Below are 24,897 nucleotides of genomic sequence, written 5' to 3' on the forward strand. Positions count from 1 at the left end.
AAATGAATGAATAAAAAGCTTGGCTCAAGTGCCATCCTCCTCGAAGCTTGCCCAGCCTCCCCAGTCAAAGTTCATCTCTGCCTCCAGGGTGACCTGGGGCTATAGCGACCTAGAGCTTTCATTGCATATTCTTTTTTTTTTTTTTTTTTTTTTTTTTGCCTTTTAGGGCTGCATTCACTGCATATGGAGGTTCCCAACCTAGGGGTCGAATCAGCGCTACAGCTGCCGGCCTATACCCCAGCCACTGCAATTCGGGATCTGAGCCTCATCTGTGACCTGCACCACAGCTCACAGCAATGCCAGATCCTTAACCCACTGAGCGAGGCCAGGGATGGAACCCACAACCTCATGGTTCCTAGCGGGATTCGTTTCCGCTGTGCCATAAAGGGAACTCCTCATTGCGTATTCTTGGTTGGTTCCTGCATTAGGTGTTCACAGGTGTGGTTCCCCCCATTGGAGTCCCAGAGACCTCACCCAGGGAATAGGACTAAATCCAGAGGGCCCAACTAGGATCCATGAGGATCCCCAGGACCCCTTGGGATTGGGGTGAGTGACAGCAGAGTGGGGGAGCCAGAAGAAACAGACCCAAACTAAAACCAAACGAAACCCAGGGGCCTCGACTGGGCAGGTGGTGTGGGATTTCAGGCAAGGCGATTGAAATAGTCCAGGCCTCCTGCCCAGGACTGAGACGGGGCAAAGACGCCGCCAGCCATGACTGTGCCTCTGGTCGTCCCGGAGAGACCCCAGCGGCAACTCCTCCCTCTGGGAAGATGGGTGAAGGGCACAGAGGACCACACCCATGCGGCTAGGTATGGAGACAGGCCCCTGGTCTCCCAGTCAGGCCTATGTTGCGCCCTGGTGCAGGCACTGCCCCTCTCCTGGGCATGGGGAAGTTGTCCCCTACCCCCAGGCCTGCTGGCAGCTTCAGGAAACTCTCACCCTCTACGGCCTTGTTCGCTGTCTCATTATCCTCTTTAGTTTCCTCAGTTTTGAGACAGCGCAAAACATGAAGCAGCTCAGTTTGTTCCTGAAAGGCCTCAGAGCAGGCCCCGTTCCAGAAGGACTCTGTGTCCCGCTGGCCATCCAGGGCCCTGGGCCCTCAGACAGCCATGTCTGGTTTGGTTTTATACAGATTGCCTGTTGCTGGTCAGATGCAAAGCCTGGCCAAGCTGGGTCCCGGGGGGCATGAGAGGAGAAGCCAAAAACACCCCCCCCGACCAGAGGCCTCCCAGCCTGGGCTTGCTGTCCAGCGGGTAGAGTCTGGGGTCAGGGCCTAGCTGGGACAGCCAGCCCTCAGGCCTCTCTCAGGGCCACCGATGTTGGTGAGACGGCCCGGGGGAGGAGGGGAGAAGAAGAGCTTCATTGTGTGTTCACTACCTCGTGCCAAGAGGAGGGGGTGGGGGAGGCATGTGTCTCACTGTCCCCAGCTGTCCCATGGGGCCTCCCATGGGGCTGGAGGTTTAGATTCAGACGCCAGAGAAGCCACACACGGGTTCAGTGAGGCGAGGAGGGAAAGGCATGCCTGTGGGGTGGCGGGTGCTCTGTGTCACAGACCCCATAGGGAGGGACCAGCAGGCACCTTCAAGGCTGCCCCAGGCCAGCTGCCCCCACCCCAGCCCCGCCCTGCAGAGCGGTTTTTCTGTCTCCCACCTGGGTCCCAGAGGGCCAATCAGGAAACTTTCTTTTCTTTTTGGTGAGGTGACAGTGGGTAGTTCCGGGCCCCAGAACTGCTGAATCAGAATCCGGGAGAGGGGGTAAGCCGAAGAGGACAGGGTCAAAATCATTGCGTTTCCCCACACCCCCAGGTCCTTCGGAGGCATTCTGGTACATTCTCACCCTGCCTGGGAACCCCGTGGCAGGAAGTTTGAATCCCACATTAGCCCTGAAGGGTCAATGTCATTTTGTAAGTCACATGAACTTTCGGGGCTAAGTGGTTCTTTCAGAGAGAAGGAACTCGGTCTTACAGAGGGAAACTGAGGCTTGGCGAGTGAGTTCCTGCTTCTGGCCTGAGGCAACAGAAGAAAGGAAGCTGTGGAGGCCCCATTACCGGGGCTGGTGACATCCCAGTGACATGGGAGGCTAGAAGACAGAAGGGCCAAGGTTCTTCCCCGGGACACATGCACTTTTGCATTTTCCCATCTTTTATCTTAAATTCTCTTCTTATCTGACTCACGATGCTCCCCATGGAATCATCCACTCGGTCATGAGTCCAGGATGGAGAATCTCAGAGCCTAGATTAAAAGGGGGCTTCAGGATTCTCCTGTTGAGGGCATCTTCTCCTGACAGCCCCGGGGGTCTCTGGCCCTCTGGGGTCCTCGGCAAAACGCCATGAATGTCAAAGAGAGAATTCACAGCATTCACCAGATTCTCAAAGGGGTCTGTGTCTCAAAGGGACTAAAACTAGTGCTCCAGGAGGTCCCAGAGGCCAGACACTGGGCTGTGTATCTGGGACACTGTAACCACCCTGACACATCAGTTCTCCCAGCAAAGGCCCTCAAAGGAGTTGGGACTGTCCCCAAGTAGTTCAGCCCTCCTCAGCTCATCCCACCCCCTTATTTGGGGCTTAGGGAGGATTTTATCCATTAAGAGTGTGGATTCCAGGGTCAGGCTGCTGGGGGTGATTCTCTGCCTGACCACTCACTGCTCCGAGATCCTGAGCAAATCCCTTCCCACCTCTCTCGCCTTCATTGTCATTGTCATTGTCCCTGCCTATTGCTTAGAGGATCATAGGAGACTACTGAGGGAGGCACTTTGTTCGCAGGTGGGCCCTAGGAAAGCCGTGGGAAAGGTTATTATTATTAAAGACAAGGCCCGTGAGCTCCCGAGCGATGCTCTAATCTGTGTGGGCAGAGCCAGGACTATGGATCTGTCTTCAGCCCCCTGTCTGGTGCTCCCCCAATTTCCTCCATCTGGGGAGCCCTGAGTCCAGATCCCGGGGCGGGGGAAGTTGGGATTTTGTGCCCCAGTGACATAGCCCCAGCCGTGCCCTTGGGTCTAGGTGATCTGCTTAGCAGAGCACCCTGCTCTGCCATGTGTGTGGGTGTAGCCAGGAGAGGAGCAGGACTTGAAAGCAGGCGGGTGAGGTGGGGAGGGGAGAGCAGGGGCAGGATGGCTGTAATTTGGGCCCCAGATGCTCCCACTGGGTCTGCCAGCCTGGCGTGGGGTCACATGGGTGGGGCAGCAGAGTGGACAGTCTGTGCCCTGTCACTTTCATACCTGCATGCTTGGCCTTTCCTCGTGCCACTTCTGTGCTGGGCTGGTGCTGGGGGCAGAAGAGCCCCAAGGAGCAGGCTGGTGACCGTCTGCCGGCTTCGTGGCGCTGATTAGGGGGCCAGGTAGGGTTGATAAGGCCCAGCCACTGAAGGGCTCAGCCCCTCCTGGAGGCGTGGGGACCGGCTGAGTGCTCCTGATGGAGCAGGGGAAGGCAGCCTTCTGCTGAGATAATCAGGAGCCAGATTTGAATCCTAAGCCCTGGAGGATGCTTAGGATTCCAATAAGAAGAAAGGCCTGGGGGGTATTTCAGTCTGAGACCTGTAGGAGCCAGGCAGGACTGTAGTTCTGAAATTTTAATGAGTTATTTCAGGCATTCAAAAGAAGATAGCTGCTATGACATTCCCCTCACCTCCCAGTTTAGAGAGAAAAGAATGGAGTTCCCATCGTGACTCAGCGTAACAAACCGGACTAGCTTCCATGAGGATATGGGTTCGATCCTGGCCTCACTCAGTGGGTGAAGGATCCGGCGATGCTGTGAGCTGTGGTGTAGGTCACAGACGCGGCTCGGATCCTGAGTTGCCATGGCTGTGGTGTAGGCTGGCAGCTACAGCTCCAATTTGACCCCTAGCCTGGAAACCTCCATATGAAGAGGGTGCGGCCCTAAAAAATAAAGGAAAGAAAGAAAATATTACAGACCCTGTAAAGCCCAGCGACCGTCTCCCCAGCCCACCTCCTCCCTGCCCCTGAGGAAAGCCAGCTGATATGCATGTTGACCCTGCCGTTAGCTGCCTGGATTCTTTCACTACATACATCTGTCTCCCTAAACAATGCAAATGATGGCTTTGTGTGCTTCGGCTTTTTTTTTCTTTCTTTTTTTCTTTTTTTGGCCACCCCATGGTATATGGAGTTCTCTGGAGCAGGAATGAGATCCGAGCCACAGTTTCAACCTACATCAAAGCTGTGGCAACGCCGAATCCTTAACCCACTGTGCTGGGCCAGGCACCAAACCTGCGTCCTGACACTGCACAGACACCGCCAGGAACTCCTGCTTTGGCATTTTAAATAAATACTACTGTCAGGCTGCTTTCTCTGTGGTACATTATGTGTTTGAACTTGGTGCAGGCTGAGAGCTGGCGTTCTAGATCATTTGCTTTCCTGGCTGTGTGGTTTTCCGTGGTCTGAATATGTCACTGCTTATTTACCCATAGTGCTATTGACAGACATTTAGAGGGGTCTGTTTATTCACCCTTGGGACACGGGGTTTTCACTGGGGGAGGGGCAGAGACTTGCCCGACTGGGGGTTGGACAAGTCCCATCAGCAGGGAGGAGCCACTTGAAGACATTTGAGCAAAAGCAGGACACAAAGGCGGTGCTTTAGGAAATGAAATGTTTGCCCATGGTTTGCCAGTTTGGGTCAGAGGCAGAGAGCTGGATAATAGAAGTTTTCCTAAAGGCCTAGTTAAGAGCTTCAGGGGCCTGTCCCCACGGGTGAGCCCGTGTTGGGGGGAGGGTGTTTAGAAAGAGAAATTGAGAGGTATTCTCTTTGGGCTGCATGTGCCAGGCAATGGATTAAAGGCATGTGAGTTGTGTAACTAGGAGGCTTACAGGGCTTTTCCCAGAAAGAGAGGCAGTAGGAGGAAGAGCTGACAAGCACGATTAGGGACCCGTGATTGTGACATGGCCAACCAGCAGATGGAGGAGGAGCTGGAGCCCAGGGACTTGAGAGAGTCATGAAGTCATTATCAGGAAAGGACCAGGCCTGGGGAGAGTGGCCCGGTGTCACTAGGTCCTCAGGCCCCACCCCCTTGCTCTGCACAGTGATCCAGACCTCAGGCCCACAAGGGTCACCCCCGCCAGCACAGGTCTCGGGTCTGGCAGCCACCCGCCTTTCTCCATCTCCAACACCCCTCTAACCCAGGCCTCTAACTTCCCCCAGTGAGTGACTGGGTTCCCTCTGCCACCCTCCACTCCGCTCCCTTTCTCGGTACCTTCTGCACAGCAGCTGAGCGAGCTCTGAAAAAGGGAAGTCTGAGCATACGCTTCCCCACTTTAAAACACGCCAGCGTTTTTTTTTTTTTTTTCCACCCCCCTGGCCCCCCTGATTGCCTTGCTGACCCCTTTCTTCTCTGGCACTTTCCACCCCCTCTGTCCCAGCCTGGAGACTTTGAGGCCTGCTGGTAACTTCTAGAACTCATGCCTGCCCCGGGGCGTCGGTGCTCTGCCCCTGCCTGTGTAGGTAATCTGCGCTGCTGGCTCCCCCACCTGTCTGCTCCCAGCCTGAGCACCGGCCTCAGAGAGTGGGCCTCCCTGAGCCCTTCTGCAGTGAGACCATCTTCTCTTCCCACGATCGTTAAATTAACTGCTCACTTGTTGATTGTTTTGTTTTCCGGTTTGGTGTCTGTTGGCCGCTCCTCTCACGAGGCTGGCAGGGAGCCATCTGCCTTGTGCCCTGTCCAGCACATGCAGTAAATACTGTCTGGGTAGGAGTTCCTGTTGTGACTCAGCAGTAACGAACCCGGCTAGTAGCCAGGAAGAGGCAGGTTTGATCCCTGGCCTCGCTCAGTGGGTTAAGGATCCAGAGTTGCCATGGGCTGCAGCGTAGTTTGCAGACGTGGCTCAGATCCCTCGTTGCTGTGGCTGTGGTGTAGGCTGGCAGCTGCAGCTCTGATTCAACTCCTAGCCTGGGAACCTCCATATGCTGCAGGTGCAGCCCTAAAAAGCAGAAAAGAAAAATTTATATATTGGCTGGGTAGAGGCAATGAAAGAGCAGAGCCTTGTTTCCTGCAGCTTCTTAGGGCAGAGTCCCTGCCCTCATGCATGTTGACCTGTTGGGAAGTCAGGGAACATTTGCCAGAGCCTCCCACATGTGGACAGCTATGTTCTTGCAGCTGTGAGGGGTGCTCGGCTGGATTTGGGAAGGAAACAGCAGTTGCTAAACACCTTCCACCCATCAGGCTCCAGAGAATTTGTCATTTAAGTCGCTTAATCTTCACACAGCCCTGCAGGGGTAAGTCGTGGCATCACCATTTTATAGATAAGGAGCCTGACCTGAGACCATTGACATGCCCGATGTCTCCGAGCAAGAATGAGCCAAGATTGGAACCCAGGAATTTCTACTGTGGCGCAATGGGATTGGCGGTGTCTTGGAAGCTCTGGGACATGGGTTCGATCCCTGGGTCGGCACAGTGGGTTAAGGATCCAGTGTCACTGCAGCTGAGGATTAGGTGGCAACTACAGCTCAGATCTAATCCCTGGCCGGGGAACGCCATGTACCTCGGGGCAGGCAAAAAAGAAAAAAAGAAAACAAAACTGGAATCCAGAACTTGCTGATACCAGAGCGCTTGCACTTTCCGTAAGCCTCCCTAGGAAGAGAAAAAAATCAGGAATAGGACTCTGGGCGTGGAAGCAAGGTGTGTCAGGGCACAGAGGAAAGGGTGATTTTATTTACTTATTTACTGTTTTTATTTTATTTATTTATTTATCTTTTGTCTTTTGGGGGCCACACCCATGTCACATGGAGGTTCCCAGGCCAGGGGTGGAATCAGAGTTGCAGCTGCCAGCCTACACCACAGCTCATGGCAACATCGGATCCTTAACCCACTGAGTGAGGCCCGGGATCAAACCTGTGCCCTCATGGATACTAATCAGATTCACTTCCGCTGAGCCATGACAGGAACTCCTATTTATCACGTAAAAGTTTTTCTTTTTGAAAGCATTTCAGACTTGCACAGTTTGTACAAAAATTTCCATGCGCCCCTCACCCAGCTCCTCCAAATGTTAATAACATCTTTCATAACCATAGTACACTTATCAACACAAAGAAATTAAGGTCCATGCGAATGATGAACTATGCTCCAGGCTTTACGGAAATTTTGCCGATCATCCTAGATTTCTGGTCTAGAACCCAATCCAGGATATTTAGTTTGTTCCAACGGCATCTCTGTTGTGCCAAATCTTTTTTTTTTTTTTTTTTTTTGAGGGCCAAACCCGCAGCATATGGAGGTTCCCAGGCCAGGGGTCGAATTAGACCTGTAGCTGCCCGCCTACCCCGCAGCCAGAGCAATGCTGGCGAGCTGCAAGCTGCATCTACAACCTACACCACAGCTCACGGCAATGCCGGATCCTTAACCCGCTGAGTGAGGCCAGGGATTGAACCTGCATCCTCATGGATACGAGTCGGGTTTGGATTCGGATTCATTACCGCTTACCACAGAGCCACGACTGATGGGAACTCCCTGTTGTGCCCAATCTTTGTTATTCCAACAGCCAGACAGGGAGAAGAGGATCAGCAGTTCCCACCAGTTCTCACCCTCCCTCTGGGGGCGGGGGTCATATCTCTCACTCTTGGTTTCGCCCAATCTCGATCCTTCCCGGATTTTCACTCGCCCTGTCCCCTTACTTCTTGGAAATGTCACTTCCTCAAAGAGGCCTTTGGTGACTACCAGATCTAGAATAGCAGCTCCTGTTCTCCTTTCCTGTCCTTTTGCCCTGTTTATTTTGCCATCTTCACTTGCCAGTAAGTTTACTGTCCTTTCTGTCCCCCTAGAATATAAGAGGGCAGGCACTCTGCCTACGCATTGTGTGCCCAGAGTGGACTAACCTCAAGGCCCCAGTGAACATTGTGGGAGGAGTGAAAGTACGAAGTGGCCGAAATGGATTTAAAAATAAAATAGAAGTTCCCATTGTGGTTCAGTGGTTTACAAACCCGACTAGCATCCATGAGGATGCAGGTTCCATCTCTGGCCTTGCTCAGTGGGTTAAGGATCCAGTGTTGCTCTGAGCTGTGGTGTAGGCAGCTGGGATCCTACATTGCTGTGACTAGGCCAGCGGCAGCAGCTCCAATTCAACCTCTAGCCTGGGAGCTTTCATATGCCACAGGAACAGCTCTAAATAATAATGACGATGACGATGATAAATAAAAACAGGAGTTCCTGTTGTGGCTCAGCTGATTAAGAATCAGACTAGTATCCATTAGGATATGGATTTGATCCCTGGCCTTGCCTAGCTCAGTGGATTAAAGGATCCGGTGTTGCCAGGAGCTGCAGTGTAGGTCACAGATGGGTGTGGCTCGGATCTGGCTTGCTGTGGCTGTGGTTTAGGCGGGCAGCTGCAGCTCAGATTTGACCCCTGGCATGGGAACTTCCGTATGCTTTGGGTGAGGCCCTAAAAAGACAAAATAATAATAATAGTAATAATAATAATAAAAATAAAAGAAAAAGAAGGCCTGTGAAAAACGAGCAAAAAGACATAAAGGATGGCAGAATGTGCCCAGATTCCCAACTGCCACGAGGACGTGGGCATGCAGATCAGGGACCAAAATGGTTCACCTTTAGCTAAAGTGTTTCTGCCAAACTGTCATGGAAACGTGCCTAGTTTGGTTTTTTTGTTTGTTTGTTTTGCTTTTTAGGGCCACACCCGCGGTGGCATATGGAGATTCCCAGGCTAGGGGTCAAATCGGAGCTACAGCTGCCGGCCTACACCCCAGGCACAGCAATGTAGCATCTGAGCTGCGTGTACAACCTACACCACAGCTCATGGCAATGCCAGATCGTTAACCCACTGAGCGAGGCCAGGGATCAAACCCACAACCTCATGGTTCCTAGTTAGATTCATTTCGCTGCGCCATGGTGGGAACTCCGAAACGTGCCTAGTTTTGATGAAGTTGTTTGCAGACAAATCAATCTCAAGGGGCCTGAAGAGCATCCGCCCCTCCCCTCCCCCCAACACGGACACAGCAAACCCTCATAGGGATTTGGGGCCCGTCCTCACCTGGACTTTTCTGTCTCAGACTTAATCAGCCAGAATCCCACCCCCTTTTCCAGCTGCCTTGCGGTATAACCCTAGGCACCGACTGACCCAGCTCCTCCCAGCCTCAGTCGCCCTCCTGAGAGGCCAAGGCCTGAGACAGCTCCTGCCGTACTTCTCAGGGCACAGCATAAAGTGGAATTTGGAATCTCTTGCTCAGAAAGAAAGAAAGAGATGCCATGTAAGGTGCTAAAATATAAAACCCTTCCTCTCTTCTCCAGCCTCTCTCTCGACTTGCCGTGATGTTTTTAATTTCTACTTAATGTCACTCTGAGCAGAGAAAAATGAAAATCTAAATTATTAACGTGCAGTGGGTTAAGGATCCGGCATTGCCGTGAGCTATGTGGTCGCAGATGTGGCTCGGATCCCAAGTTGCTGTGTGTGGCTCTGGCATAGGCTGGTGGCTACAGCTCCGATTAGACCATTAGCCTGGGAACCTCCATATGCCGCAGGAAGCGGCCCTGGAAAAGGCAAAAAGACAAAAAAAATAAAAAATAAAAAATAAATAAATTATTAGTGAGAATGATGCCACTCATTATATACCATGCAATGTCAGTTTTTTGGCTTTCTTTTTTCCGCTGCCCCCAAAGCATATGGAAGTTCCTGGGCCAGGGACTGTATTTGAGCTGGAGCCGCGACCTTTGCCACAGCTGCAGTGATGCCAGTCCTTAAGCCACTGCGCTGGGCTGGGGCTGGAGATCTAACCGGCACGTCCAAAGAGATAAGCTGAATCATTAACCTACTATGCCCCAGCAGGAACTCTGCAATGCCAGTTTTTAATGCAAACACAGGAACATTTAACTTGGAGTTCCCATTTTGGCTCAGCAAAAATGAATCCGACTAGTATTCTTGAGGACGCAGGTTTGATCCCTGTCCTTGCTCAGTGGGGTAAAGATTCGGTGTTGCCGTGAGCTGTGGCATGGGTTGCAGACTTGGCTCAGATCTGGCGTGGCTGTGGCTGTGGCGTAGCCGGCAGCTGTAGCTCCAATTCAACCCCTAGCTAGGGAACTTCCATATGCCACAAGAACGGCCCTAAAAAGCAAAAAAAAAAAAAAAAAAAAAAAAAAACATTTATCTCATATGCAGAATACTTAAACTCCAGAATTCACATTTCCTAGCTTGTACACAGATATGTGCTATGTTCTTACCAGAACAGTGGAAATACGGCACAGAACTAACTCAGCTGTTTTTATTTCTCTTCTTGATACATGCACGTTCTGCCAACTCTCTCTGCCTTCAGCTTACTGATGAGCGAGGAAAGTTGGAAGGAAAAGGACAGATCAGTTGCTTCTTTTTCTTTCTGTAGGAGCTTCATTTGCAGCCTCAAAGGTGGGATCATACAGGGACGTAGCATGATAAGAAAGGACGAGGTGGCATTCCTTGGTCATTTGTTTCTTAGAACACCATTGCCTTCTGAAGCAAAGTCCGATTTGAACCCACAGAGTGGCCTCTCGGGCCAGTCTGTGTCTGTCCTCCCCACCCCCATCCTCAGTCATAGATGTATGCTCACTGTGAGCCTTGAATTCCCACATATAACGGTTCCACGAGAATTCCATTCTCATGGCCATTGCAAATGCAGTGTGTCGGGGCAAGGGCAGCAGAGGATGGAGCAGTCACGTGTTGTGTGGACCACTTCTGCTTAGTGCACATCCCATCAGACTTCACTCACAAGACACAAATTCGAAAAGAAAAGTCATTAAGAAGTTCAAAATGGTGACAGCAGAGCATCAGGCCAAGTATGGGGCCCTCTGTGACTGCCAGGTCGCTCCCCTGTGAAGCCAGCCCTGCTTGCTGGCATCCTGTATTTGGAGGACTCTGTCACTTGCAAGTCCCCTCTGTTCCTTGTGTCCACTTCACTGTGTAGCCTCGGATGGCCTGGAATAGTGACAGGTGGAAGGAGGAAGGAGTGCGTTCTGCCCACCCAGCTTCACCTCTGCTGATTCCTCCACTAAACAGCCAAACAGAACTTTCTACTGTTTCCAAACAAACCCTGCTGTCTGCTGCCTCTGAGCCTTGGCCTGTTGTTTTTTTCTGCCCCAGTGGTTCTCAGAGTTAAGGTTCCTGGGCCAGTAGCACGGGCATCGGGCATCGGGCATCGCCTGGAGCTCGTTAGAATTGCAAATTCCCGGGCTTTGCCTCAGACCAGCTGAGTCTCAAACGCTGGGATAGGGCTGTGGAATTGGGCCCCCACAACTTCTGCCTATGACTATGATGCACCACTGCTCCTTCTGAAATACTGTTCCCACCTCACTTCAGCTTCCTAACTCCCACGACTCCCTAAACCGAAGAAACCCCTCCCCCTTGGGTCTCTTCTGTGAATGCCTCAGTTCCCATCTTCCCTGGTGAGCCGTGAACTTGGGGGGGGGTGTCTGTCTCATCTTCCACCTTGTCCTGAGTGCTGAGCAGGGCAAATAGTGGGCACAGGATAAGTGATGGTGGAATTGCAGTGACTCAGCGGGTCACCCAGGGAGTGGAGACGTGGGGCCTGGGCATCACAGAGGGCCCAGGCTTGGGGGCAGGGCTGAGCGCACACATCCCACCCCACAGGTACAGCCTGTACACCCGCACCTGGCTTGGGTACCTCTTCTACCGCCAGCAGCTGCGAAGGGCTCGGAATCGCTACCCCAAAGGCCACTCCAGAACCCAGCCCCGCCTCTTCAATGGTGAGCTCTGGCTGCCCTGTGCCAGCATCGCCCCTGGCTGTGCCCACCCACCCTCCCTGTCTATTCTGCTTCTCATGCTCCTGAGTGCCGGGCTCCATACCCCATCAACCTGCCCACAGCCCATCTCTGTCCCCAGGAGTGAAGGTGCTTCCCATCCCCGTCCTCTCGGACAACTACAGCTACCTCATCATCGACACCCAGGCCCGACTGGCTGTGGCTGTGGACCCTTCAGACCCTCAGGCCGTCCAGGTGAGGGGAGGATGGGGGCAGGGGGACGTGGAGTCACCTCGGGGCCTGGCAGCTGCTCCTTGCTGGAGAGAGAGGCTGCCCTGCCCTCAGCCAGTGGGAGGAGCCCCCTCCATGTGCATCCCCCACAGAGACCCACAGAGACGGCAGTTGGCATTCAGGAGGGCTCGGGCGGGGTGTCGGGTTGGGCAGCAATGAGGGAATCAGAGCCAGAGGGAAAGCAGTGCTGACCCAGGGCTGGGGATCCAAAGAGTTTCCTTCTGCCTCTCACTCTCTGGCCCCCTTCCGGAGCCTCACTCTTCCCTCCTTGTCTCTGTCTATCTTGTCTGGGTCTCCCCATCACTCCCTCCCATTTATTTTCTTTCTTTCTTTCTTTCTTTTTTTTTTTTTTCTTTTTGCTTGCTTTTTTAAGGCCGCACCTGAGGCATACGGAGGTTCCCAGGCTAGAGTTCAATTCGGAGCTACAGCTACCAGCCCATGCCACAGCCACATCCATGCCAGATCCAAGCCACATCTATGATATACACCACTGCTCCCGGCAGTGCCGGATCCTTAACCCACTGAGCGAGGCCAGGGATCGAACCTGCATCCTCGTGGTTCCTAGTCGGATTCGTTTCCGCTGCACCACGACGGGAACTCCTCCCTCCCATTTCTTATCTCCGTGTGTGTCTGTCTGTGTGTTTGTGAGTCTACCCCCTCCCTGAGTCTCCCTCTCCCAAGTGCCCAACCCGGGCTCGGCTGCCCTTCTTTCCCCAGCCCTCGCCTCCCCACCCACTTCTCCTCCTCTGGCTCTAGCGCCCCACTCTCCCTCATCTCTGCCCGCGCTGCTCTCCTCTCCGATCAGCACCCACGCCCCATCTCCCTCTGCCTCCCGCTCCTCAGTCTCACCACCTCCTCTCTCTCCCAGGCTTCCATTGAGAAGGAGGGCGTTACCTTGGTGGCCATTCTTTGCACCCACAAGCACTGGTAAGGGGCTGAAGTGGGAGATCTGGATGCAGATCCTCTTCCCTGGCCAGCCCTTGCCTGGCGGGGCTTGCCAGGACTGGGCTGGGGCTCAGGAAGTCAGGGTGGGTGGGCACCATCCTCATGACGTCACTGGAAGAGGGGGAGGGGCGGGTCTCCCACCCCACCACTTAACAGGCTCCCGAAGCTCCCGGGGAGGGCAGGGCAGGCACTTATCTTCCATTACTGGGCATGTGCACCAGGCATGCGCAAACCTCTGATCTCTTCCATCAAGGAGGTTCTAGTCCAAGAGGAGATATAGCCCTGCGTGAAAGCATACAGTGATAATAAACAATAACAACTGTGGCCATTGGCACGGTGTGTGCAGGCAGGGGCACCAGGTGGGGTAAGATCAGATCCACTTGGAGGAATTAGAGGCTGATGATCCTGGAGCTGAGAGTCCAGATGATCAGTGGGCATCAGTCGATGATGAGGGGAGGGGTGGCAAGTTGTTGAAACACTCTGGGCAGGGGGATGCATTGAACAAAGCCTAAAGAGCTCTGGGCAGCTTCGTTCAGTCCCGAAGCCAGGAGTCCCAGGGCTCAAAGGCCTGGAATTGCTTGGGGAAGAAGGAGGCCGGGAAGCCCAGTACGGTTGCCCCTCAAACCCTCCGTCCCTCTCTGCCATCCTACAGGGACCACAGTGGAGGGAACCGTGACCTCAGCCGGCGGCACCAGGACTGTCGGGTATACGGGAGCCCTCAGGATGGCATCCCCTACCTCACCCAGTAAGTCCCTGACCCAGGGATGGGTTGCCCACCCCCCACCCCCAATCCCGTGGGTCCTTTCCCTCACCCCCATCCTTCAGTTGTGTGTTGCAGGGGTATCAGCAGTTGGATCTTCGCTGATGCCTTTCCTGGCCTTAAAGAGCAGATCTGAAGACTGCTACTGCCCCTCTCCCAAATGATCCAGCCATAGTCCCCAAAAGGGGAAGGGGAGAAGTTCCCATTGTGGCTCAGAGAACCGACTAGTATCCATAAGGATGCGGGTTTGATCCCTGGCCTTGCTCAGTGGGTTAAGGATTCAGCATTGCTGAGAGCTGTGGTGTAGATCACAGATGGGGATTGGATCCTGTGTTGCTGTGGCTGTGCCGTAGGCTGGCAGCTGCAGCTCTGATTTAGCTCCTAGCCTGGGAACTTCCACATGACGCAGGTGTGGCCCTAAAAAGGGGAAAACAAAAACAGAGGAAGGGGAGGGCTTGGATCTGAAGCCCTGGGCACAGGGGGCACCTTCTCTCTCTGGTAGAGGAGCCCCCTCTTCACAACACCCATCCCCTTGGGCCTGAGTGGGCCAGGGGAGGGGGATGACATAGCACAAGGTCTAGTGCCTTCTCCACTATTGCCTTGCTCCTCAGTCCCCTGTGTCATCAAGATGTGGTTAGTGTGGGACGGCTTCAGATCCGGGCTCTGGCCACCCCCGGCCACACTCAAGGCCATCTGGTCTACCTGCTGGATGGGGAGCCCTACAAGGGTCCCTCCTGCCTCTTCTCAGGGGACCTGCTCTTCCTTTCTGGCTGTGGTGAGTCCCCCCAAAAGGGAAGAGGGAGGAGGGGGGACCGGAAGGAGGGAGAGAGACCAGGGCAGGGGCCCAAGGACCCCACGGTCCCCTGCAATGCGTGAAAACATTGGTTTCAGCACACGTGTTGCCTTGGCAGTTACTCCCACCTTTGCTACCTCGGTATTTTTTTTTAATATCCTCACAACTTCCCGCAGGGGATGGACAGAGTGAGATGATGCCTGTAACTGAGGACAGACCTCCAAGGGTGTTTGTTTCCACTGGGTGGAGCCTGGTTCTCTGATACAGTGACTGGCAAGGCTAGTTACAAAAACCTGAGAACCCCTACATGAGAGGGTGAACCTGTGGGTGGGGGGATCCCAGGTTTCAGGCTACACGGAGTCCCCAAGGCAGCAAACAGGCAGAGAAAGAAGTGGCCCATGGAAAAGAGCACCCCTACACCGACCAGGCTTGGGGCCATTAGAACTCAGCCTGAAGGTTCTGCACCCACTCTGCATCCGCACATTAATATGTGCAATGGGGAGTTCCATCATGGCTCAGCGGTTAACGAATCTGACTAGCATCCATGAGGATGCAGGTTCGATCCCTGGCCTTGCTCAGTGGGTTAAGGATCCAGTGTTGCCATGAGCTGCAGTGTAGGTCGCAGACGCAGCTTGGATCCTGTGTTGCTGTGGCTGTGGTGGCTGTGGCATAGGCCTGCAGCTACAGCTCCGATTTGACCCCTAGCCTGGGAACCTCCATATGCCGCAGGTACAGCCCTAAAAAGCAAATAATAATAATATGTGCAATGGAGGCCTTCGAATGGGCTCAACTGGGGGTGAATATTTGGGCCCAGTTCCCAGTGTGGGGGAGATGCCTGGAGAGTGGGCATGACGGGCACGGTTTGAGTTCTTGTGGGTAGCTCCAGCCATACAAGCTGGTCCCTCTCCATGTACTTTGTGTGTTATCCTTGTACCTTATACATACCTTCTGACCCTGCCAGGACGGACCTTTGAGGGCACGGCAGAGACCATGCTGAGTTCACTGGACACCGTGCTAGGCCTAGGGGATGACACTCTGCTGTGGCCTGGTAAGGTGTCCCTCCCTCTTCTCCCAGCCCCATATTTCCCTAGAGTCTTGGCCAACCCAGCTCCTGGCCCAAAGGTGACACAGCTCCACCTCTAGTGGCTTCGGGGAGCCAACTTTAGCAGTGGGGACAGAACTCCCTTCTCTTTGGACTTCTGGCTCTTCTCACAACAACTGCCCCTGACAGCCAGCCCAAGGCCTCTTGGGAGGCATGTAGGCCTCAGAGAGCATCCCCAGGGAATGGCTGATTTTTCATAGCTAGAGCCTAGAACAGAAAATAGCCTTTGCTTGGAGTTCCCGTCGTGGCTCAGCAGAAACCAATCTGACTAGCATCCATGAGGACGCAGGTTCAATCTCTGGCCTTGCTCAGTGGGTTAAGGATCTGGCGTTGCCGTGAGCTGTGGTGTAGGTTGCAGGCGTGGCTCGGATCTGGTGTTGCTGTGGCTGTGGTGTCAGCCAGCAGCTACAGCTCCAATTGGAACCCTAGCCCGGGAACCTCCGTATGCTGTGGGTGCGGCCTTAGAAAGACAAAAAAAAGAAAAGGAAAAAAAAGAAAAGGAAAAAGAAACAACGTAACCTTTGCTTAATGAGCAAAGAAGAGAAGTTTTTAACTCCACTCTGCATGGATCATTGCCTGCATCCATAGCCACACAGGGCACGTCCATCACCCATGTGCCCATACACCGACTAGCCATCCATACATATATGGACATGGCATCTCCATAGTTTCTAAAACACTTGGACTAACATCTCATTGAATCCTCAGAACATATATTCATTGGACACATGCTTCACTGAGCACCCAACCTGCACCAGGCCTGGTCCAGGCACTGAGAACACATAACATTCTAAAGGCATTAGTATTTTCTCCACTTGCCAAAGGAGAAAATGATGGCTCAGAGAGGTGCCATGACTTGACTGAGGCCACACAGCTGGGCGGAGGCAGACTCAGGGCTCGAATGCAGCTCTCCTGGCTTCAGGTTTGGTGGTTTTCCCCCCCAACCGCCTCTTCACTTGTGGCTGACTTGTGCCCACATTTGGAGAAGCAGCTCTGCGTGGTTGGGGCTTTCCTGGAAGCACTGTCCCTCCTCCGCCCGGTGGTTGGGTGTCCCCGCAGGCCTGGGGATGGGGAGGTCTTTTTCTGGCCCCACCACCAAGCTCTCTTTGTCCTGCGTCTTGGCCTCCATGGCCATCCCTAGGTCACGAGTACGCGGAGGAGAACCTGGGCTTTGCAGGCGTGGTGGAACCTGAGAACCTGGCCCGGGAGAGGAAGATGCAGTGGGTGCAGAGGCAGCGGATGGAGCGCAGGAGCACGGTGCGGGGCGGGGCGGGGCGGGGGGGGGTCCGGGAGGGGTTCCCCTCTCTGCGGAGCTGGCACCTGCGGGCCCCTCAGGCTCCTCAGGCCCCTCCCCAGAGCTCTGGCATGATTGGCACCCGTGCCTTCCAGTGGGAACTCCAGGACCCCGGGATGGGGCTGGGGTGGGGAGGCTTCTCTTGCTGGGTCTGTTTTCCAGATCCTCCCAGCCAACCCGGGGTGCCTCTGCTCCCACAGTGCCCGTCCACCCTGGGGGAGGAGAGATCCTATAACCCGTTCCTGAGGACCCACTGCCTGGTGCTGCAGGAGGCTCTGGGGCCAGGGCCAGGCCCCACGGGCGACGATGGCTACTCCCGGGCCCAGCTCCTGGAGAAGCTCCGCCAGCTGAAGGACCTACACAAGAGCAAGTGACCCCAGCCCAGCCCAGCGCAGCCCACCCCCAACAGCGGGAGGCTGCCCATCCCCCACACCACAGCCTCCCTCTCATCACCACCACCACCACCACCACCTCCATCGGCCTGTCAGTGGGCACCACTCCCCGACGCTGGTCGGGGTGGGGGGAAGAGGAGGCACAAGGCGGTGAGACCTTGAGACGGAGAGGAAGGGGGCTGAGCGAAGACTCGGAGCCTCCACCGGGTGAGGCTGAGTCCTGGAGGGCAGAGCTAACTGGGAGGGTCCCCTCCTCCCTTCCCCTGTTCCTGCCATGGCAGGGAGGACGTGGAAGCCTCACTCTCCCTGTAGCCCCTTCACTCAGGGCAGCCAGAGCCATGAAGAGGTTGAGTCCATCGTCCCTCCCTTCCCCTCCCCTGCCCCAGAGCTGGGAAAAAAACTCACTCGCCTAGAGTGGCCCTGAGGTGAGGTGCCCTGGGAAAGCCGCCACTCAGAGGGGCACCTGGGCTCTGGTCTACTGAGACACTGCCCCTCCCCCCAGCCTCCCTGCCCTGCCCCCATCCAGCGCCCACGAAGGCATTTTTCCAACAGAGCCATCTCTGAGAGAGAGGAAAGGCTGGAAGCCTGGCTGTGGACAATCTCTGCCTCAGTGACTCCTCTACAGCCTGGAAGGGGGAGGGTCCTGGTTGCCAAGGAAATCTGAGTTCAGGCTGTAGAGACACCAGGAGGCTGGGATTGCAGCCCCTGTCTTGTAGGGCACACACACGCTCCCTGCACAGCTGGCCTAGGCCTGCCCACTGGCCCCGGCTCTGCCCTGGGCCAGTGGGGCCCCTCCTTCCCGGGGGACAGAGAGCCATTGTCCGCCAGGGTCACTGTGCTTTTCTCATTATGACCCGTATTCTTAGCAACTCCTGCTCTAATCTCAACCCTTTCCTCTTTTAGTTGGAAGACTTTCATCTGGTCCTTTGCAGTTAGCCAAGGACACTCCCATGTCCTTTCTCATTGGGCCCTTGGCCCCATTCTGGGGGAGTGGGGGGGGGGGGGTCTGCACCGCAGAGAAAGGAAATCAGAGTTCCAGGAGCAGACAGCTCTCAAGTGAGTGGCAGCTTCTAGGACCCCAGGCCTGGGCCCCCCCTCAGCTCAGCCCTCCCTCAGCTCAGCTCCTCTGGCCTCAGATGTTCCTTGGGCAGGTGTACCGCGGGTCAGCCAGGAGCCTTTTCTTTCTGGGTCAGAGCCTTCCCTTGGCCCCTGCTCACCTCTAGAGAGTCTCCGAGATGCCCCCCTCCCTCAGTTTCCCCTCATCATCCTGCCTCTGCCTCCCTATCCAGCCACAGCCTCTGGTACCAACTCTAGCAATACCGCCAGAATAGAGTTCCCTGCCCCTTGACACCTGCAGGTTCATGCCTCTGTGCCTTTGCTCATGCTCTTTCTTCAGACTGGAATGCCTTTCTCACTGCTCCTCCTGCCTTGTCTGCCTGGCAAACACCTATTCATCTCTCACAATCCCCCTCAAAGACCGCCTCCTCCAGGAAGACTGCCTCCATGCCCCTCTCCCTCCAGGCTACCTCTGCTCCTTGTAAATGCTTCTCTTGCAGCACTTATCACACTGTATTTTACTTGTTTACACGTTTGTCGCCCCTTCGAGACTGTGAACCCTTCAGGGCATGGACTGTATCTTATGCATCTCTGTATTTCTGCGCCTAGCACGGTGCCTGGCACGCAGTAGGCGCTCAATAAATGTTGAATGAATGAATGATTTGACGGAGGTCTGATCCCTCAGGGGGCTTGTCTTTATTGCTGGCTCCATTTTCTTGTCTGGGTGACAGCCCTTGCTGACTGGAGGGACTGCACTTTGGGCAGAGCTTTGGGCAGAAACAGCACTATAAATATATCCTCTACCATCCAGGGTTTACGATTTGCTTACCTTGGTGTTTGCCAAAGCTTGAGATGCACAGGTGTGCTGCTGGCCGCAGGGAGATGGTTTACGTGGGCACAGGACCATGGTGAATACACTTCAAGGGCAAGGCCTTGGCACTGGTCTCTCTTTGGCACCTCTCTAGGCAACAAAGAGCCAGACTCAAGGTAGGCAGATTAGTTGGGCAATTATCTTGAGTTAAACATTGATAGCATCATTTCAGTTGCCTTGTGTTACCTTTGCGGGGTCAATGTTTTTGACAAGTGACACCAGTTTGTGTGTTTTGTTTTAATTTTTTTTATTACTCAATGAATTTAGTACATTTATAGCTGTACAATGATCATCACAATCCACTTTTATAGGATTTCCATCCCACAACCCCAGCGCACCCCCCTCCCCAGAACTGTCTCCTTTGGAAACCATAAGTTTTTCAAAGTCTGTGAGTCAGTATCTGTTCTGCAAAGAAGTTCATTCTGTCCTTTTTTTCAGATTCCACATGTCAGTGAACGCATTTGATGTTGGTGTCTCAATTGTCTGACTGACTTCACTTAGCATGATAATTTCTGGGTCCATCCGTGTTGCTAAAAATGCTGATATTTCATTCATGACACAAGTTTTTAATTCATGAAAGTAATTGAAGGGAGTTCCCTGGTGGTCTGGTGGTTAGGACTCAGCACTTTCACTGCCACTGCCTGGGCTTCAATCCCTGTTGGCCTGACCCGTGTTCAATCTCTGGTCTGGGAACTGAGACTCCACATCAAGCTGCTGAATGCCATAGCCACCAAAACAAAACAAAAAAAGTGATTAGAGGTACAGGCATATCTCATTTTACTGTACTTCACTCTAATGTGCTTCAAAGATGTGGTTGGTTTGTTTGTTTGTTTGTTTATCTTTGTAGGGCCACACCCAAGGCATATGGAGGTTCCCAGGCTAAGGGTCGAATCGGAGCTGTATCTGCTGGCCTACACCACAGCCACAGCAACAGGAGATCCAGTCTGCATCTGTGACCTACATCACAGCTCACAGCAATGCTGGGTCCTTAACACACTGAGTGAGACCAGGGATCAAACCTGCATCCTCATGGACACTAGTCATATTCGTTTCCACTGAGGCATGATGGGAACTCTGAAGATGTGGTATTTTTTAGGAATTGAAGGTCTGTGGCAGCCCTACATTGTCAGATGATGGTTAGCCATTTTTAGCAATAACGGGTTTTTTGGGGGAGTTTTTGTTTGTTTTTTTCTTCTTTGGCTGCCCTGCAGCATTTGGAGTTTCCCCACCAGGGATCAGATCCAAGCCACTATTGCAACCTATACTGCAGCTGCAGCAACGCTGGATGTTTTAACCCACTATGCTGGCCAGGGATCAGCACCCATGTCCTGGTGCTGCAGAGACACCATCGATCCCTTTGCACCACAGCAGGAACCCCAGCAATAAAGTATTTTTAATTAAGTTATATACATTTTATCTTTAGCCATAATGCTGTTGCACACTAAATAGACTACAGTGTAGTGTAACCTAACTTTTATATGCACTGTGAAACCAAAAAATAAAATAGAATGATGACTTGCTTTATCGAAGCATTGACTTTATTTCAGTGGTTTGAAACTTGAACCTGCAATATCTCTGATGTATGCCTATATTTACTGAAATAGGAAAATACGAAGTGAAGGTGACACTAGGCTATGGCAGAATTCTTGAAGGTGGCCTTGGAGTGGCTGAAGACTGGGAAGCAATGACTTAGCTCCACATTCCCCGGAGCCAGCAAAAGGCAGAATTTTCCCACCCCTGGCTACAGCTCAGTCTCCCCTCTTGGCACCCCGCACCCTGAGCCAAGAACCTTGGCACTGGCCTCCACTGTCCTGAGTCGAGGCTGCACCTGGGGTGGAGGTGGGGGAAGGAGCCATGGGCCTCACCTTCCTGATAAAGGGTGGTTCTCTGTGCTCTGTGATTGTCCCTGGACTCGGCAAGCCCCAAGGCCTGGTCACTCTGGGTGTGCCCAGCTTTGAGGGGCAATTACCAACAGTTCTCTAGGGTTGGTAAACCATTTCCCAGGGACTAGGCTGATCCTCCCACTGGGGCCTCTGTCCTAAATGATGGCACATGCTTCTCCTGGAGCCAGCTCCAACCAGGCCACCTGCTCTTTGCAGGACAGCAGAAGTGACAAGTGGTCTTCGAGACCTGGGTTCCAGTCCCAACTCTGTCACTCAACATCCAAGGACCTTGGGCAAGTCATTTCCCTGACTTCAATTTCTTCACCTTCAGGGGCAATGACAACCTTGAAGGACATAGAAGCCTTTCAAGTGCAAGTGACAATCAACTGAAAGGGGCTGAAATCAAAAGAAACATTTATCAGCTCATGAAATTGAGAAGTATGGGATTATGTCATGGTGACTTCAGGCATGGCTGGATCCAGGGATTCAAAGGCATCTTCATCATTAGCTCTGCTTTCTTCTTCTATATTGTTATTTTTCTGTCAGTCTTTCTCCTTGCAAGGGAAAGATTGTCTCTAGAAGTTCCAGGTTTACAGACTATTAGTTCATCAAACCTAGTCAAACCTCCAATAGTCCCAGGGATTGAGTTTCATTGGTCCAGCTTTGATCATGTGCCTAACCCTGAACCAATCATAGACGTTAGGGGAATGGCTTCTCTGACTGGCCAGGTTAGGTCACATGACCATACGTGGACAAGCAGTGTCAGACCCAACTTAAATCCAGTGTATTGAGAGTGGAGAAAGGGTCGCCAGAGGAATAAGGGGTCTGACACCAGAAATGATTCAAGGTAGCAAAATCATAAACCTCCACCAAATCCATTTATTTGGAGGTTATTAGGAGAGGTAGTTGAGAAAGGCATATGAAGTCACTTTAAAATGTTACATCCGGGGAGTTCCCGTGGTGGCGCAGTGGTTGACAAATCCGACTAGGAACCATGAGGTCGCGGGTTCAATCCCTGGCCTCGCTTAGTGGGTTAAGGATCCGACATTGCTGTGAGCTGTGGTGTAGGTTGCAGACGAGGCTCCGATCCCTCTTGCTGTGGCTCTGGCGAATGCCGGCGGCTACAGCTCTGATTGGACGCCTAGCCTGGGAACCTCCATATGCCACAGGAGCAGCCCTAGAAAGAGTAAAAAGACAAAAAAAATAAATACATAAAAAATTAAAATTAAATGTTACCTCCGGGAATTCCCTTTGTGTCGCCGCAGAAACACATCCGACTAGTAACCAGGAGGCTGTGGGTTTGATCCCTAGCATCGCTCAGTGGGTCAGGGATCTGGCATCGCTGTGACCTATGGTGTAGGTCGCAGACACGGCTCGGATCCAGTGTTGCTATTGCTGTGGTGTAGGTCCGCGGCTACAGCTCCAATTAGACCCTTAGCCTGGGAAACTCCATATGCTGTAGGTGCAGCCCTAAAAACCAAAAAAAGAAAAAAAAAAAAAAAGAAAATATCTAGGAAGCTAACACTGATAGTCAGTAAACCCTAGGCTTGGGCCAAGGGCAGGACAGGGTTGTAAAAAGTGAGAGGACTTGAAGTTGGACTGATCTGGATTTGAATGCAGACTCTGACTGACCATGGGTAATGCCAGACAGGGGACTCCTTCTGGAGTGGCTGGGAGACTCAAAGGAGATGCACCATGGTGTTCAGTGAAGGGCAGCCTCTCTTTCCTCTTACTGCTATTAATAAACTTAGGGTTAGTCTGTCAGGGACAATAGGACAAAATGATTAAGAATATGGACTCGGGAGTTCCCGTCGTGGCGCAGTGGTTAACGAATCCGACTAGAAACCATGAGGTTGCGGGTTCGGTCCCTGACCTTGCTCAGTGGGTTAACCATCTGACGTTGCCGTGAGCTGTGGTGTAGGTTGCAGACGCGGCTCGGATCCCGCGTTGCTGTGGCTCTGGCGCAGGCCAGGGGCTACAGCTCCGATTCGACCCCTAGCCTGGGAACCTCCATATGCCGCGGGAGCGGCCCAAAGAAATAGCAAAAAGACCAAAAAAAAAAAAAAAAAAAAAAAGAATATGGACTCGGAGTTCCTGTTGTGGCACAGCGGAAACGAATCTGACTAGGAACCATGAGGTTTCGGGTTTGATTCCCAGCCTCGCTCAGTGGGTTAAGGATCCGGCATTGCTGTGAGCCGTGGTGTAGGTCACAGACGTGGCTTGGATCCCGTGTTGCTGTGGCTGTGGTGTAGGCCGGCAGCTACAGCGTTGGTGGAACCCCTAGACTGAGAACCTCCATATGCCGTGGATACGACCCTAAAAAGATAAAAAGACAAAAAAATATATATATATATAGACTCCATCCAGTCCTCTGGGTTGACGTCCATACTTTTCATTTGTTAACTGGGTGACCTCAGGCAAGTTACTGAATATTTCTGTGTCTCCATTTTTTTTTTTTTGACCATACCCGCAGCTTGTGGAAGTTCCCTGGGATTGAAGGGCACCACAGCAGTGATCCGAGTCACTGCAGTGGGTCGCTGCTGTGGCACAGGTTCGATCCGAGGAACTTCTGCTTGCAGTGGACACAGCCACAAAAGAAAAAATATATAAGATAACAAACTGGGGAGTTCCTGCTGTGGTGCAGTGGCAATGAATCCAACTAGTATCCATGAAGATGCGGGTTTGATCCCCGGCCTCACTCAGTGGGTTAAGGATCTGGCTGTGGCATAGGCTGGCACCTGAGGCTCCAATTTGACCCCTAGTCTAGGAATTTCATATGCCCTGGGTGCAGTCCTAAAAAGGAAAAAAAAAAAAAGGAACACTTGTTGGCTTTTAAAAGACAATACTCAGGTTTTTTTTTTTTAATTTTATTTATTTATTTTTTTGTCTTTTTGCTATTTCTTGGGCCGTTCCCGCGGCATATGGAGGTTCCCAGGCTAGGGGTCTAATTGGAGCTGTAGCCACCAGCCTACACCACAGCCACAGCAATACCAGATCCGAGCCGTGTCTGTGACCTACACCACAGCTCACGGCAACGCCAGATCCTTAACCCACTGAGCAAGGGCAGGGATCAAACCCGCAACCTCATGGTTCCTAGTCAGATTCATTTCTGCTGCACCACAACAGGAACTCCGAAGATTCAATATTTCTGATGAAAGTTTATCATCCAAATCAAGATAGGCTATAATGAAAACTTAGCATTAAAAAAACTCAATAATTTTTTTTTTTTTTTTGTCTTTTTGCTATTTCTTGGGCCGCTCCCGCGGCATATGGAGGTTCTCAGGCTAGGGGTCCAACTGGAGCTGTAGCCACCGGCCTACGCCGGAGCCACAGCAACGTGGGATCCGAGCCGCGTCTGCAACCTACACCACAGCTCACGGCAACACCGGATCGTTAACCACTGAGCAAGGGCAAGGACCGAACCCGCAACCTCATGGTTCCTAGTCGGATTCGTTAACCACTGCGCCACTACGGGAACTCCTTTTTTTTTTTTTTTTTTTTTTTTTAAATTTTATTTATTTATTTATTTTTTGTCTTTTTGCTCAGTTTCTTAAAACTCAAATTTTAAAGCAGAAAATTTTTAAAACTTTTCAGCTCAACTTATTCTAATTATAAATCTAATGAATGTTAATAGATTTTAAGGTGGCTTTGATTAATAATTCATCCCCTTCAAAATTAAAACTGCTTTAAGCAGTTTATGCCATATTTATTCATTCCATATATTCTACTTCCTTTTTGTTATTTATTTATTTATTTTGCTTTTTAGGGCCGCAGTTGCAGCATATGGAGGTTCCCAGGCTAGGAGTCCAATCAGAGTTACAGCTGAAAACCTAGC

General features: G+C 52.6%; 1 protein-coding gene across 4 annotated transcripts in view; it reads left to right on the forward strand.

The window, feature by feature from the left end:
- PNKD (paroxysmal nonkinesigenic dyskinesia) overlaps window positions 1–18,974 on the forward strand; it is a 66,108-nt gene extending 47,134 nt beyond the window's left edge. For all 4 annotated transcript variants that reach the window (XM_021076195.1, XM_021076197.1, XM_021076198.1 and 1 more), the window contains 8 exons: window positions 11,566–11,681; window positions 11,818–11,930; window positions 12,835–12,893; window positions 13,564–13,656; window positions 14,283–14,446; window positions 15,426–15,512; window positions 16,708–16,823; window positions 17,061–18,974. In XM_021076195.1, coding sequence (XP_020931854.1) covers window positions 11,566–11,681; window positions 11,818–11,930; window positions 12,835–12,893; window positions 13,564–13,656; window positions 14,283–14,446; window positions 15,426–15,512; window positions 16,708–16,823; window positions 17,061–17,234 — 922 coding nt within the window. In that variant the 3' untranslated portion in view covers window positions 17,235–18,974. The remainder of the gene's footprint in view (window positions 1–11,565; window positions 11,682–11,817; window positions 11,931–12,834; window positions 12,894–13,563; window positions 13,657–14,282; window positions 14,447–15,425; window positions 15,513–16,707; window positions 16,824–17,060) is intronic.

Source organism: Sus scrofa, chromosome 15 (assembly GCF_000003025.6).
Source record: "Sus scrofa isolate TJ Tabasco breed Duroc chromosome 15, Sscrofa11.1, whole genome shotgun sequence".
Taxonomy (NCBI): Eukaryota; Metazoa; Chordata; class Mammalia; order Artiodactyla; family Suidae; genus Sus; species Sus scrofa.